Source organism: Myotis daubentonii, chromosome 12, assembly GCF_963259705.1.
Source record: "Myotis daubentonii chromosome 12, mMyoDau2.1, whole genome shotgun sequence".
NCBI lineage: Eukaryota > Metazoa > Chordata > Mammalia > Chiroptera > Vespertilionidae > Myotis > Myotis daubentonii.
In genome coordinates this window covers 19329133-19345443 of record NC_081851.1, presented here as the reverse complement: position 1 = coordinate 19345443, position 16311 = coordinate 19329133, and the positions used below count along the sequence as shown (strand labels likewise).

Here is a 16311-nt window from a genome sequence, read left to right as displayed (position 1 = left end):
AGGGACAGTGGTATGACATACTCACCCTACATCTAATCCATTTGCCAATTTTCCTTCAAATGATTTCTACAGCCCAATACATAGAGTGATTTTAAAAATGGCAGCCTTCATTAAAGAATATTTTGTACCCCTGGCCAGGGTTTCTCAATGGTTAGAGTGTTAGGCAGCACACCGAAGGGTCTCTGGTTTAATTCCCGGTCAAGAGCATGTACCTGGGTTTTGGGTTTGTTTCCTACCCCCAGTTGGGGTGAATGCAGGAGACAACCAGTCCATGTCTTTTTCACATTGATGTTTTTCTCCCTCCCAACACCCCCTGCTTTCACTCTCTCTGAAAGGCAATGGAAAAAAATATCATGTGAGGATTAACAAAACAAAAAAAAAGAAAAAAAAGAAATAAAGAAAAAGAATATTTTCTGGATAGTGAAACAGCAAGGTAACTTACATTTGGACAAAAAAGGCAAGCCAACATAGCAATGATCTCCACACTGCAGTCCAGGATCAAAATAAATGTTTGCAATCTATGAAGAAGCACAGGAGATTCATGAATCCCAAGTCCACAGAAGGTCATAATAAAACACTCATGAATGGGAATTCTTAATTAGAACATGTCAAACCTTTGATTTTTTCCCTGGCTCCAAGTCTTCTTTATTGGCCCGTAATCGTTTGTAGTAAAACCGCCCATCTTCTGACAAAGATCGAATTTGCTGTATCTTTACCTTCTGTGAGAAGGAGTTCATTATACTTAAACTCTGATGAACTACTTTCCCCTGAAGGAAGAAAACAAACAAACAAACAGTCATTTGTATATGGTTAGACTTTCTTACAACATACACTTAATTGCCAACAGACATCTCTCTAGGAAACCAAAGCTCAGAGGACATTTAAAATGTTCATCACTTGCTACTCCCTAAATTTATAATCGAGCTCTTATCAGCAGCATGCCTCTTTCTATGATACGGTACCAGATTTTAAGTAAAGAATTGTGTAATTTAAATAATTCATTTTTTTAAATTAAATCTTTATTGTTCAGATTATTACAGTTGTTCCTCTTTTTCCCCCCCAAAGCTCCCCTCCATCCGGTTCCCACCCCACCCCGTCCTCTGCCCTTACCAACCGCCCCCCCCGACTGTCCTCATCCATAGGTATACGATTTTTGTCCAGTCTCTTCTCATACCCCCCTCACCCCTTTCCCCCCAAGAATAGTCAGTCCACTCCCTTTCTATGCCCTTGATTCTATTATATTCACCAGTTTATTGTTCATCAGATTATTTATTCACTTGATTTTTAGATTCACTTGATAGATGTGTATTTGCTGTTCATAATTTGTATCTTTACATTTTTCTTCTTCTTCCTCTTCTTAAAGGATACCTTTCAGCATTTCATATAATACTGGTTTGGTGGTGATGAACTCCTTTAGCTTTTCCTTATCTGTGAAGCTCTTTATCTGACCTTCAATTCTGAATGATAGCTTTGCTGGATAAAGTAATCTTGGTTGTAGGTTCTTGGTATTCATCACTTTGAATAATTCTTGCCACTCCCTTCTGGCCTGCATAGTTTCTGTTGAGAAATCAGCTGACAGTCGTATGGGTGCTCCCTTGTAGGTAACTGACTGTTTTTCTCTTGCTGCTTTTATGATTCTTTCTTTGTCTTTTGCTCTTGGCATTTTAATTATGATGTGTCTTGGTGTGGTCCTCTTTGTATTCCTTTTGTTTGGGGTTCTCAACGCTTCCTGGATTTGTAAGTCTATTTCTTTCACCAGGTAGGGGAAGTTTTCTGTCATTATTTCTTCAAATAGGTTTTCAATATCTTGCTCTCTCTCTTCTTCTGGCAACCCCATAATTCAGATGTTGGTTCGCTTGAAGTTGTCCCAGATGCTCCTTACACTATCTTCATATTTTTGGATACTTTTTTCATTTTGCTTTTCCGGTTGGGTGTTTTTTGCTTCTTCATATTTAAAATCTTTGACTTGACTTTTGCGATCTTCTAGTCTGCTGTTGGATCCCTGTATATTATTCTTTATTTCAGTCAGTGTATGCTTAATTTCTAGTTGGTCCTTGTTCATATCCTCGAGGGTCTCACTAGATTTCTTGAGGGTCTCACTAAATTTATCGGCGGTTTCTAGAAAATTCTTGAAAAACCTTATAACCATGGTTTTGAACTCTATATCCAGTAGTTTGCTTTCCTCCATTTCTGTCATTTGTGACTTGTGTCTTTGTCTCCGCATTTTTTATGCTTCCCTGTGTTGATAGAGTGGCTTTCTGTGTTAGGTGTTCTTTAGGGCCCCGTGGCTCAGCCTCCCCAATTACCTGAGGTGGACACTCTTGGTGCACCCCATTGTGGGCTTTGTGCACAGTCTTGTTGTAGTTAAGCCTTGATTGTTGTAGGTATCACTGGGAGGAATTGACCTCCAGGCCAATTGGCTGTGAGAATCAGCTGTGTCTGCAGTGGGAGAACTTCTGTGCTGGAGACACCCTTATGGGACAAGACTTGCTTCAGTGGGGCTTTGGTGCTCACTGAGTTTGCCCCCTGAATGTGTCCCTTATGGATCTGAGGAGTTGTAATCTGGATGGTCCCACTCTGACCACTGGGTACACTGGCTCATGGATCTCTAAGGAGGTGCTAATTTAGCCACTGCCCGAGGCTACCCAGCAGGAGCTACGGAGAGATCTGCAGATTCCTCTTCTTTGTTTGGGATTTGGAGGTGCCCAGATGAGGCCCAGCTGTGAAGCAATGGAAGCTGCTGTGGGGCCTTGGGCCTTCTTTTGGAAGTTCTGGGTCTCTCTGACCCAGCTGCAGTTTGTTAGGGAATTTTAGATTGCAAAGGGCCAGGCCATTCATATGCAAAAGCCTCTGCGCTCAGCTTGGGTGGGGCGGGGTCTCAGGGAATCAACAGGGCGGAGCAAACAGCTATGGCTGCTCCTCACTCCTGCCTTAAGAGGCCCCTCTTCTCATTGTCCGGTTAATTGCTGCAAGCACCTCTGAGAGAAAGCCGCCTATGAGTTCTGACCGATGCCAGACAGTCCAGTTTCTCCCTGTATGACTCTGGGTCCCCTGAGACTCACCCGGAACTGGAGTTCAGAGCAGTTGGGAGCTTGTGTCTCCCTCCCGATTGAAAAAGACAACTGCGTCCTCAGTTGCCAGCCCTTTCTGCGCACGCCTCCGTACCTCTGCACTTTACTTCCGCACGTCCTCTGAGTCTCAGTGTGCTTTTCTCTTTCCTTCTAGTTGTAGAATTTCCACTCAGCCAGCCTTCCTGTGGCTCTGGATAATGTCCGTTTTGTCTTTTAGTTGTATTTTTGAAGTGGTTGTGCGAGGTAGCAATTTCAGGTGTTTACCATGCCGCCATCTTGGTTTCTCCCTCCACTGATTTTTTTCTTAAATAATTCTTAATTAGAATCATTTTATAGTCCTTTACTTTTTTTTGTTTGAAAACAGAATTTTTTATTCTTATAAACTAAATCTTAGCTATTTAAAGAAGGATCTAAGACAGTGATGGTGAACCTTTTGAGCTCGGCGTGTCAGCATTTTGAAAAACCCTAACTTAACTCTGGTGCCATGTCACATATAGAAATTTTTTGATATTTACAACCATAATAAAACAAAGATTTATATTTTTGATATTTATTTTATATATTTAAATGCCATTTAACAAAGAAAAATCAACCAAAAAAATGAGTTCGTGTGTCACTCCTGACACGCGTGTCATAGGTTTGCCATCACTGATCTAAGATGTTCTTACCCAGTGGTCTAATATTTGGTATTAAAAGACACAGAAGTTAAGAGGGTGCACAGAAAAAGAGTTGGCTGATGGTAAACTTAAGACTAATATTCATCATTTAAAGTCTAGCCAGAGTAAATGCAGTAGAAAGATGTTAGAGGGCAGGAATGCTGCTGAGTCCTGGCTTGGCCTCTAATCAGCTGTGTCTTCTAGGCAGTTACCTAGTCTTCCAGTCCCTGTAAGAACTACTTCTCCCATGTCCATGGTTTTGCAGGGGTATGTTGAGGATCAAAATAGCAGATACAAAAGTTCATTTTACAATGATATTCAACAATGGTATTCAAATACTAAGAATTAAACTATGAGTTATTGGAAATGTTTATTTATTTTTTGTTTTTGTTGTTAATCCTCACCTGAGGATATTTTTCCATTGATTTTTAGGGAGAGTGGAAGAGAGAGGGAAAGACATAGAGAAGCATTGATGTGTAAGAAAACACATTGATTGGTTGCCTCCTGCACATGCCCTGGCCAGGGTCTGGGCTGGGAAGGAGCCTACAACCAAGGTACGTGCCCTTGACCGGAATAGAACCCGGGACCCTTTAGTCCACAGGCTGACACTCTATCCACTGAGCCAAACCAGCTAGGGCTGAAATGTTTATTCTTAAGTATTGTTTTCAGTTAGCTCCTATATTCTCCATCTGATGAAAGACTTTACAGCATTTGGTAATCGTTATAGATAGAATGTTTGTGTCACCCCCAAAATTTATGTTGAAAGCTAACCCCCAAATGTGATGGTATTTGGTGATGGGGCCTTTGAGATGCAATTAAGTCATGAGGGTAGAAATCTAATGAATGGAATTAGTGCCCTTAAAACAGGGGTGGGGAACCTCTTTCCTGCCAAGGGCTATTTGTATATTTACAACATCATTCACTGGCCATACAAAATTATCAACTTAAAAATGAGCCTGCTGTGTTTGGTCAGACATTTAATGAACTCACCCTACTGCCTTGGCAGGGCCAGGCCAGACGTCCCCACCCTGCCTTAAAAGGAGTGACAGGACCTTGCCCTTCCTCTTTGCTCTTTGGCTAAGTGGTAACACAGTGAGGAGACGGCCATCAGCAAAACCAGGAAGAGGCCTGCACAGTACGAGGACTTCTAAGTGCCTCGTACTTCCAAAGGACTTCCCAACCTTTGGAACTGTGAGAAATCAATGTTTGTTGTTTAAGCCACCCAGTCTATGGAATTTGTTATAGCAGCTCAAGTAACACAGTAATATCAAGTTAATTGGTAATTTCAAGCAATTAGCTGGTCTTGTAAGCCACCTGAAGATAGATATCTGAAAGCTTAATCTAAAGTAGTTCAAAACCAGCACCTTGTTTTTATACAGATGTTTTCTCATTTACTGCAGAATTTATGTACTGATTAAGGAGATCACTGATGGAAAAGGCAACTGAAGGAACTGATCCTTTTGGATAAGTAATGAATTCAAGAATTCTGTACAGTCAGTGCAAAGTGGAATGACAAAATAAAGCTTTTAAGTAAGACCCAATCGTAAATGTGCTGAACCTTTTAAATCAAAAATTGTATTTTTAAGCAGCTAAGATCTGAATTTAAGTGTTATTTCACGTAGCATTAAGATTTTTACAATGTACTGTTTTCTTAACCTGCCATGTCTCCTACCACAAAATAAAATACACACATTTGCCCTGATGTGCCCTGAACTGACTGAATCATCTTCCTGCAAAAGGCAGCGGCCATCTCCTGACTTTTGCATCCCTTTTCTCCTATTGTCCAGGCTCAAACTCTAAGTCCTATTTTTGACTCCTCTATCTGCCAGCCTACCCACATTTGCTTCAGTTAATCCCCTCCAGCGGTTCTCAACCTGTGGGTCGCGACCATCGGAAAACACATATAGCGTATCAGATATTTACATTATGATTCATAACAATAGCAAAATTACAGTTATGAAGTAGCAACGAAAATAATTTTGTGGTTGGGAGTCACCACAACATGAGGAACTGTATTAAGGGGTCACGGCATTAGGAAGGTTGAGAACCACTGCCTTAGGATATTAAAGAATAGTTCAAATGATTCTTGCCTATGTTCTCTTCTCCATCATTTTGCTCCTTCTTCACCCACCATCTACTAAGTGCCTACTACTGGGGATAAAAGATCCCTCCATTCCTTTCCTAGAGCATCTTAGAGTCTCATTGGGGAGACAAACACAAAGGCAATATTTATAGCACAATGTGAAGCTTGCTGCGAGAGAGGTAATTTCAAATCATTCCAAGATCACACATACAACAACTAGTACTGTCTAGTGGAGTCAAGACATCTTCAGAAAGGAGATGACAAGGGAACTGAATCTGGAAAGATAAGAAGTTCTTTGAAGGGAGACTAACAGCCACATCTCCCCTCCATACTTTCATGTGGACTCTGGCCAGTGTAAGGTTGGCCTCCAGGCACTATATTGTTACTTCCATATGTATTCTGACAAAGAGCCAATCCTGAAAGCTCAGCTCTGATGATGTCAATCCTCTGCTCAAAAACTTCAGATTTTCATGAATTTAAAGGTACTCATTTTTATTTATTTATTTTTTTTACTATCACTCCAACATAACATTCCATCTCTACTCTTGTCAAACTAGAGAAATGACGAATGCCTAAAGCTCTCTCAGACTTTACTGCTCTATCTTTACCAGGGTGTTCCCTGAGCCCTGAACGCAAGTTCTTGCCACCCCTGACCTATCCCTGCAGAAGACGATCTGAGCCGGTTCACACAGCACCTTCACCCGTCAGGTATGCGTTTCTCTCATGGTGTTTTATGTTTACACCTCTTAGAGCAATTTCTATATCCTGCTTCACATCTCTGAATCATGGGCCCATTTCCTATTCTAAATGGAAAGCTTCTTGAGAAGGAACCATTTCAGACTCCTCTTTGAATCTCCTACAAAACCTGGTATAAAGTCTTACCTTAAAATACGCAATTAATAGAGAATAAATAATTTTTCTGTTGAATTTGAGGAACAGAGGTAAAGACAAAGAAAAAAAATGAGCAAGAAAACTTCATTAAATTAATTGTCTTACTGGGAAGGATGGTGGAAGGACCATATGCTTTGGGAAGCAAGTCAGCGAACCCACAGCGATCACAGCCTTCACAGGAATCGTTAGGATCTGGGGAGTGAAAGGCAGACCATAAGGAAGTATTTAAGTCTGAGGTTGATCCTGACCATTACTGCATTATTTTTTGGTATTAAAACAACTCAATTTGGGACTTACATTAGCAATTACCAACTCTTACGCAATATTAAAAACCACTATGGTACTGTTTAATCTGACCAATGTACTCCATAAAATGCACTGAAATACAATCAATTTCCATGTATCTCACAGTGATTCATTAAAAACATGGTAAACAAGACCAAACAATGGAGAAGAAATAAAGAATAGATTTTTTTTTACAATACAGGTTATTTTGTAAATTATAATAATTAAAAAAGGAAAGTCAAATTGTACTCCTAAAACAATGCATGGAAAATCCAGTGTTTATTCTAGAGTTATACACCTTTATATTTTTCATATATAGTAATAAGTTAACATAACCTAATATAAAAAATGAGTTAAACATTCCATATTAAAAAAAAATTTTAACCCTCACCCGAGGATATTTTTCCCCCCATTGATTTTTAGAGACAATGGAAGGGAGGGAGGAGAGGAGGGGAAGAGAGAAAGAGATGTGAGAGAGACACATCGACTGGATGCCTCCCAGCCAACACTCTAACCACACTGGCCAGGGCTAAACACTCCAGATTTTAAATCTTAACTCACACTCATTTGTAACTCACAAAGATATTTGTCTAAGGTAACTTTTCCTAATTTTTATTTTCATCCATATTAACAAAAACTTATCTTAGCCATGAAATATAATTATTTCTATCATGAGTGATAAACATGAATTCCATAGATTTAATTTGATATTTTCCTAACAAATCATTTATTATTAAATGTTTATTCTCAATTAGTTTTCTTTCCTGTGGGGCTGAATGTGCTGAAAACAGGTAGGAGAACAAGGGTAGCAATACACTGAATTTAGCAATGCACAACTTCCCAAAGAGCGTTTCAATGTTAAAAATTAATATATTTAGGTCTGGCACAAATACATACATTAAAATTTTGTCTGTGATGTAGAATGACTCATATAAGCACTCATGAGACCAATATTCTCTAAACCAGTGGCCGCCAACCTTTAGGCCCTCACAGAGTACCAGTGGTCCACAGACCACTGGTTGGTGACTGCTGCTCTCAACTATTCTCAAAAGCTCAGTTTTTAAGGTATAAAACAGGTAAACTATAACTTTATGGGTAAATATAGTTATGTTTATATAAAAACAACAAAAACCCTCAATGATTCTGAAAGCACTCATAAAGTCCTTACCTCATAATCGGTTGTGATCTGTATGGCTCCATCATGAATCCCCTCCAGTTTTTTTGCAGTAAGCTTGACTCTGAACACTGCAAAATAGCCTGGGGCTAGTATCACCTGTATGTAGCAGAAATGACAATTATTCATTAGTCTTGCTAGTTGAAGTTCCCGTTAAAATGAAAAAGATTATAGTGATAAACTGACTTCTGAATCCTAACATATACAAGGATGACACTGAGTTACCATATCATGTATAAATATCTTAAAACAATGCCCATCCTTGGCTTTTATCTACATTTATTCCATGTTTCACTTAGAAAACTGGATCCTTGAGGAACAGAGTCCCAAGTGCCAAGGTCTGCAGGCACTCCCCAGGTGCCTGCATGGAGCAGGACACAGCCTTCAGCCACATTAGGGCACAGGCACATACAAAGTTGGTTCTGCCATGATGATAATCATGTCTTCAGAGCAAACAAGATTGGGTTATATAAAAACATCAAGTACCATGGAAAGGAAGAGTTACGCAATACAAATTTGGAAGAAGAATGGGGGCCTTCTTTGTTTGCTCAAGCTATTTACCGATGTTTCTGACACTTAATCTTTTCAATTGTGGAATTAAAAAACAACAACACCCAAGTAAACCATGAAATTAATTTTGTGAAGTTATATTTTAGATCTTAGTAGTTGTACTTACATCAAGACAACAAATGTTGACAGACCAAATATATTCACTTTCCCATTTTTAGAAGCATTTCTGTGTTGGTTTTCTGTGATTCTAATATTTTCATCATGATTTTATAACTACCCAAGTCAGAACACAGGTCTGAAGAGCAGAGAATATTGGCAATGTGTGTTTTATAAGGTACAGAATGCTAATTTAGCTCACAGGTTTGGCTTTTTAGGAAACAGTTGAAAGATTAGGCATTACAAACTTTAAAAAAGTCATTTTTGGCGATTCTATTTTGAAGTTCACCTTAGCACAACAGTCAGGGTTCATAAAAATGATCTGTTTGTCCCTTGTTTTTATATTTATAGTTTTTAAAATTTTTGGTTTTGTTTTTTAACCCTTTTCAGTCCAACCTCGAGGCTGATTCGACAGACCAGGTGCTAGGAGCAGATCCAACATCGAGCAATAAGAACATTAAAAAGTTCAACATTCAATCCCATCAATTAATTTGGACCAGACTGTTTGAATTCCAAAAATAGCATTGGACTGCAAAGGGTTAAAATATGTTTTTATTGATTTCAGAGAGAGGGAGAAGGAGAGTGGGGTAGAAACATCAATGACGAGAATCACCTATCTGCTACTTCCTGCACCCTCCACACTGGGGATCGAGCCTGCAATCTGGGCATGTGCCCTGACTGGGAATTGAACCTCACATGGTGGTTCATGGGTAGATGCTCAATTACTGAACCACATGGGCCAGGCTATATTTATAGTTTTATTTAAAAATAAATTCTAAAACCCTAAATTGTCAAACAGACTTTATGTTGTTAAGTGGATCTCTCAAATTTAAATAGTATGTGTTACATATGCTATTTACTGCTAGGAAATAATCCAGATTTCTAAAATTATTTATAATGTCTTATAAGGAAACAGTATAATTCAACCATCTGGGATTAGACACACATACAATTTTACTCGAACTTTACTGTTGGAAGGAACATATTAATGGCTGGTCTTATTAAAGTTCTTCAGCATTTTATTTGTATTAGAAATATAAATTTAAGCTGGAGTGACAAATATTACCTCTCATTAACATGTCTTTCTGTTTTAAAAAGAGGCTTTATTTCTGAACCAAACTTAAAACATTATAAATTATTAAAATGTAAACACCCATAAATCCACCATTATTCAGAAATAGCCAATTATGCAGCTTGAATGCTACATAGTTGCAATTAGAATACATTATTTAGTAGTTTCCGACTTTTTCATAAATCCTTTTCCAAGTTTCTACAATCATATTTATAATTGTTTGTTTGCTTCAATACTTAATTATAAAATCACTAGAGGCCTGGTGCACAAAAATTTGTGCACTCGGGGGGGAAGGGGGGTCCCTCAGCCTGGCCTGTGCCCTCTCGCAGTCTGGGACCCCTCGGGAGATAACGACCTGCTGGCTTAGGCCTGCTCCCGGGTGGCAGAGGGCAGGCCCAATCCCTAGGTGCAGCCCCTGGCTGGGCTCAGAGCAGGGCCGATTGGGGAGTTGGGGCGTCTTCCCCTGTCATGCACAGAGCAGGGCGGATTGGGAGGTTGCAATGCCACCCTCAGTCACGCTCAGGGTAGGGCCGATTGGGGGGTTGGGGCACCACCCCATCACACTCAAGGCAGGGTTGATGGGGAGGTTGCGGCGCCACCCCCGTCATGCACAGAGCAGGGCCCATCAGGGGGTTGGGGCGCTGCCCCCTGTAATGCACAGAGCAGGGCCCATCAGGGGGTTGGGGCGCTGCCCCCTGTAATGCACAGAGCAGGGCCCATCAGGGGGGTTGGGGCTCCTTACCCTGTCAAGCACAGAGCAGGGTCGATCAGGGGGTTGGGGAGCTGCCCTCTGTCACTCACAGAGTAGGGACGATAGGGGAGTTGGGGCACCGCCCCCTGTCACACACAGAGCAGGGCGGATCAGGGGGTTGGGGCGCCGCCCGTTATCACCCACAGAGCAGGGCCGATCAGGGGGTTGGGGCGCCGCCACTGTCACACTCAGGGCAGGGCCGATGGGGAGGTTGTGGTTCTACCCCATCACACGCAGAGCAGGGCCCGTGGGGGGAGCGGGGGTTGGGGCGCCGCCCTCTATCACCCACAGAGCAGGGCCGATCAGGGGGTTGGGGCGCCGCCACTCTCACACTCAGGGCAGGGCCGATGGGGAGGTTATGGCTCTACCCCGTCACACACGGAGCAGGGCCCGAGGGGGGGGGGGGCGGTTGGGGTGCCGCACCCTGTCACACACAGGGCCGCAGGGCGATCAGGGGGTTTGGGCGCTGCCCCCTGTCACACTGATCCTGGTGCTGGGAGGCATATTACCCTTTTACTATATAGGTAGAGGCCTGGTACATGGGTGGGGCTGGCTGGTTTGCCCTGAAGGGTGTCCTGGACCAGGGTGGGGGTCCCCACTGGGGTGCCTGGACAGCCTGGATGAGGGGGTGGTGGCTGTTTGCAGCTGGTCACACACCCTTCAGGGTGAGGGTCCCCACTGGGGTGCCTGGCCAGTCTGGGTGAGGGGCTGAGGGCTGTTTTCAGGCTGGGACTGAAGCTCCCAACTGTTCCTTTTTTTTTTTTCTGGGCCAGCTTTAGCTCTGGCTCCAGCTCTGAGGCCTCTGCTGGGTTCTATAACTAGACACTGTATCAACTCCAGCTCTGAGATCCCGGCTCACTGAAAGCTGGTTTCTGGGGTTTTGTTTATCTTCTATATTTGTTACAATGTTTCAGACTGCAGGCTCAGATGCTTGGCAAGTCAGGCAGGACGTTGGAGTCCTCTGTCACTGAGGCAACCAAGCCTCATGTTAGTTTCAAGCTGCCTGGCTGCCGGCTGCCATCTTGGCTGACAGTTAATTTGCATATCTCGCTGATTAGCCAATGGGAAGGGTAGCGGTCATACGCCAATTACCATGTTTCTCTTTTATTAGATAGGATGATTTCTTTTATGCATTTGGCTATCTCCAGTTGCTTAGAATCATTAATAATGCTATTATAAACATCTTCATTCTCACAACTTTTGGCTCTTAAGTAGCTTGCATGGAAAGAATTCTAGGAGAGGTATATATTGCCAAACTGCCCTCTGAAAACAGTTTTGGGGGATCCTTCCATTGGTTTTAAAGACAATTTTTAAATCAGTTTTTAAAACTTAAGGCATTCCCTGAAAGTGTATCTGTCCTCAATCTCTGCATTAGGGCATCTGATTTTCCTTTTATAAAACTGCTGCAAGAGGTTCTATCTGCACCTACAGATGCAGTCAGTTTTGGTTCTTCTCATGAGAGGGGATCCTAATTCTGTTCTGAGTAGGTGTAAACTCCAAGTTCCCTTTTTAGCAGTGGGGAGGGCTTAGACCAGTGATTCTCAACCTTCCTAATGCCGCGACCCTTTAATACGCCGGGTACCTGTATGTGGGCGTAACTGCATGTGGGTGGACCCACCTGGATATGGATAGAGGAGTGGTGTCTCGGTTCCTAAGACCATTGAAAATATGTGTTTTCCGATGGTCTTAGGCGACCCCTGTGAAAGGGTCGTTCAACCCACAGGTTGAGAACCTCTGGCTTAGACTAATACTACTATACCCACTTTCTCTTGTTTTGCGCTTCCAGCCATCTATATTTATAAGACAGAAAAAAGTACATGGGTAGAGATCAAACAATGTTTACCTCATTGAACTCTTCTAATCAGTGCAGAAAATTGACCAGAACTACTGTATCACTGAACACAGGATTAACTTAGTACCTATGGGACCTTCTCCTGTAATGACACCTGTATTATAAAAGGACTAGAGGCCCAGTGCATGAAATGTGTGAACTTGCGGGGGTTGAGGGGTGGGGGAAGAAGTGTTCCTCAGCCTGGATTGCAGGAGGGCGCAGGCCAGGCTGGGGACCCCACCAGTGTATGATTGGGGCTGGGGAGAGACGCAGGAAGTTGGCCAGTCGGGGAGGGACCGCAGGAGGGCTCCAGGGCATGTCTGGCCCGTCTCACTCAGTCCCGATCAGCCAGACCCCAACAGCAAGCTAACCTACCAGTTGGAGCGTCTGCCCCCTGGTGGTCGTGCACATCATAGCGAGCGGTTGAGCGGCCTTAGCGTATCATTAGCATATTACGCTTTGATTGGTTGAACGGACAACCGGACACTTAGCATATTAGGCTTTTATTATATAGGATAATTTAAATTTTGCTTACTACAGAACTTTTTATGACAAGGTAGAACCCCTTTGGGTTTCAAGTGCTCTCATCATAAAGGGAGGGGCTTGAAGTAAATGACCAATGAGGTCCTTTCAAAACCAAATAACCACTACTATTATGAATCTCATGAAAATATGAGTTGAAGTATGTGACATAGCAATAGTCTTTTGTCTGGTGTTTAGACATACATCTACACTTAAGGAAACAATGAGGTTTACTTACTGATGACTGGTCTGACAGAGAGGATTTTTCTAACTCTGGAAGGCTTGCAATTATTGTCGTTCTATTGCCTCTTTCAGTAGCTATGAGTTCTATTGACAAGCCATCTCCTATGATGTGCCAACTTTTTATAGCCAACTTAAAAAAGAAAAAGATATGAAAGTGATTACTGCAGCACTAGAATAAAATACTTAAATGTGATTTAGAATAAAAAGAGATTTTTTTTTACCTCAATTGGATTACTGTTTATAATTGCAAACAAAATATTACTCGCTTCTGTAGCACTCAGTATGCCAAAATCTATGAAACGTTCCTCTATTTTGGGGGGTAATACAAAGTACTGAAAAGATATAAAAGAACTAAATTATATGTAGTTATCAAGAAAAAGTGACTACATTAAGATATTCTAAGGTTTCTATATTTCATGTAAATATACATATATACACACATAAAATATGATTAAAAACTTTATATAATGAAAACATTGAGTAATCGAAATGAAAACACTCCTGGCCTCTACTGAACAGCTTTTCTTCCTCTGAAGGCACATAAAAGCAGCAGAAAGGGAAAGGGAGAGGGTAAGTGGAAAGAGCCCTAGAAGACAGGCAGAAAGCCCTTGATCTCGGTCACACCACACACATCACGAAAGCAGCTACAAATACATAATCATTCAAGCAAAACAAATGAAAGAGCAGAATAAGAAGATCTCCAGCTCCAATATTCTTACTGATGCCAGCTTTTTGGAGAGCTATATTTCTGTCCTCATTTTCTTTTTCTCTTCCTATCAGTTTCATTTATTTTATAAACTTTCATCAACTGCTTTCAGGACACTGGATTTTTTTTCTGTCTGATTTTCTGTAGTAGGAAGGCTTATATGCTAAACTTTTGCTTACATTACTATTCCAACTATGTGTCTTTATCACCGTCCTTTCTTTGTTACTACCTGGTTCTTTTCTTCACCCTGATGCTTCCTAGTGTCTTCCCTACACAGTTCCCTCTTCACCCTCCTTATCCCCTTCCCCCCATTATGAATTTCCCCGTTTTGTTTGTTTTTAGCTTCCCCATGATGATAACAGTTTAAAAGCAAAATCAAGAGAAAGCAGAATGTGGAGAAGATCTGAGTGGAGACTGTAACTAGAAGATTCAACTGTATCATGAGGGGAGCCAGCTGCTGGGAAGGATAAAAACCCCTTTTCTTAAAGTGCAGACGAGGAAGGAATTAGGTTTACTTGTAAAGCACAGTAAACGGCAAAATGCAAGGGTGCCTAATAATGGTGACTGCCTAATGATACCTGAAAACACAGAAAACGGGGAAGGGGTTTAAATTTTAAAGGTAGATAACATACTTACATCTAAAAAGCCTGTATATACCCGCACAGGCAAATGAAATTTGGAAGCATTGGTAATGAGTAAAATGTTGTTATCTATGTGTACAGATGATGTGGATGGCATAAAAAAGAGGGTAAAAATGTATCCTGATTCGTTTGGAAGAATTAAGACTGGTTTGCTGAAGTTGTGAACCTAGGAAATGATGGGAGAGAAAAAAACATCTTAGTATCTCCTAGCTGGTAGATCAGTGAAGTTAAAGTACGAAGGGTCCCAGACATACTTTAAACATTGTTTTGGCTTCCTCTGGTAGCAACACATCATGAATGAGGATCGCAAAACTGAAAGTGTTAGTAAGGTAAATTGGCCTTTCCACAGGATCAGCAGGGCTGTCTCGGATGTGAAACAATGTTGCAGCGTGATCAAATCCCAAATAACTATTTGAGACAAAAAAACAACAAAATAAATCATTTTTATTTCCATGTGTTAACTTAAAATCCAAGTTCGTTTGTTGTGAGCAATAATTTATGTTTAGCACTAAGGGGCTGTTATTAGAGAATTAAAACTATAAATATTTTAGTGATTGACCACATGATTTAAAACAAAATGCAAAATATTGACATTTACATAAAGAACTATTTTCAACTGAATTATATGTAATCAAAAAGTTAAAACCAAGAACATATTAACAGAAAGAGTTGTAAGCTAATAAAAAATGTTTATCATTAAATTATAACCATCTTTGTCCCCACCAAGTTGGATATTAACTTACTTGTTACAGCAGCGATTTTCAACAGGTGTGCCACGAGAATTGTTAAAACATGTAACACCTGATTATTTAGAGGTCAGAGGCACTGACGTCTTTTCCCTGTCAGTGGTTCTCAGCCTTCCTAATGCCGCGACCCATTAATACAGTTCCTCATGTTGTGGTGACCCCCAATTTCATTGTTACAAATGGAACATAATTAAAGCATAGCGATTAATCACAAAAACAATACGTAATTATACATGTATTTTCCGATGGTCTTAGGCGACACCTGTGAAAGGGTCGTTCGACCCCCAAAGGGGTCGCGACCCACAGGTTGAGAACCGCTGCCTTAGCTTGTAAAAAAAAAGACAATAGCCAATACAACAATAGCTACACAACAACAGTGTGAATGAATCAAAATTATACCTATTTTTTTTCACATCTGCAAAAACAAATTTTTTGGTGTGCCCAGAATTTTAGTAACTAGTTTATGTATGCCATGAGATGAAAAAGGTTGAAAACTGCTGGGTTACAGTATAATTAGTAAATGAATTATATATATTATCACCCATTTACAAAAAGTTGTAATTCTAGAACAGTGCATATGAGTTTATTTAAAGGAGTGTATATATGATTTTGTTTCAAGTGACAACATACTTTAGTAACAAGCCATGACCACTCCATGTTACAAAAGGAATTTACAGAAAGGAAACAGTTCAATTGACTTAAACATTATTTAAAACTCATAGATTCCTTTTTCTATTGCATTACTGAGTCATCAAGACTTTATTTAAGCCCAAATCACATCAACCCATTTACTTTTATCTTTTAAGTAAAATATAAACAATATATAGTAGACTTTTCTCCTTTATAGTTCAAGTTGTTCTTTTCAACAATAATTCCATGAGTTTATGAGAATTTAGCTACTATGTTTTTGCTAAAGTCAATTAACAGGAAAACAGAATTTACTGACTAGTAAAAAGTTACAAAGCTTATTTAA

At 40.7% G+C, this 16311-nt stretch overlaps 1 protein-coding gene across 2 annotated transcripts in view; it reads right to left on the bottom strand.

Moving 5' to 3' along the window:
- TMEM131 (transmembrane protein 131) overlaps positions 1–16311 on the bottom strand; it is a 194646-nt gene that overhangs the window by 47256 nt on the left and 131079 nt on the right. For both annotated transcript variants that reach the window (XM_059659035.1, XM_059659036.1), the window contains 8 exons: positions 14847–15000; positions 14588–14758; positions 13467–13577; positions 13241–13375; positions 8155–8259; positions 6807–6893; positions 615–767; positions 443–518 (listed from right to left, as the gene is read on the bottom strand). In XM_059659035.1, coding sequence (XP_059515018.1) covers positions 443–518; positions 615–767; positions 6807–6893; positions 8155–8259; positions 13241–13375; positions 13467–13577; positions 14588–14758; positions 14847–15000 — 992 coding nt within the window. The remainder of the gene's footprint in view (positions 1–442; positions 519–614; positions 768–6806; positions 6894–8154; positions 8260–13240; positions 13376–13466; positions 13578–14587; positions 14759–14846; positions 15001–16311) is intronic.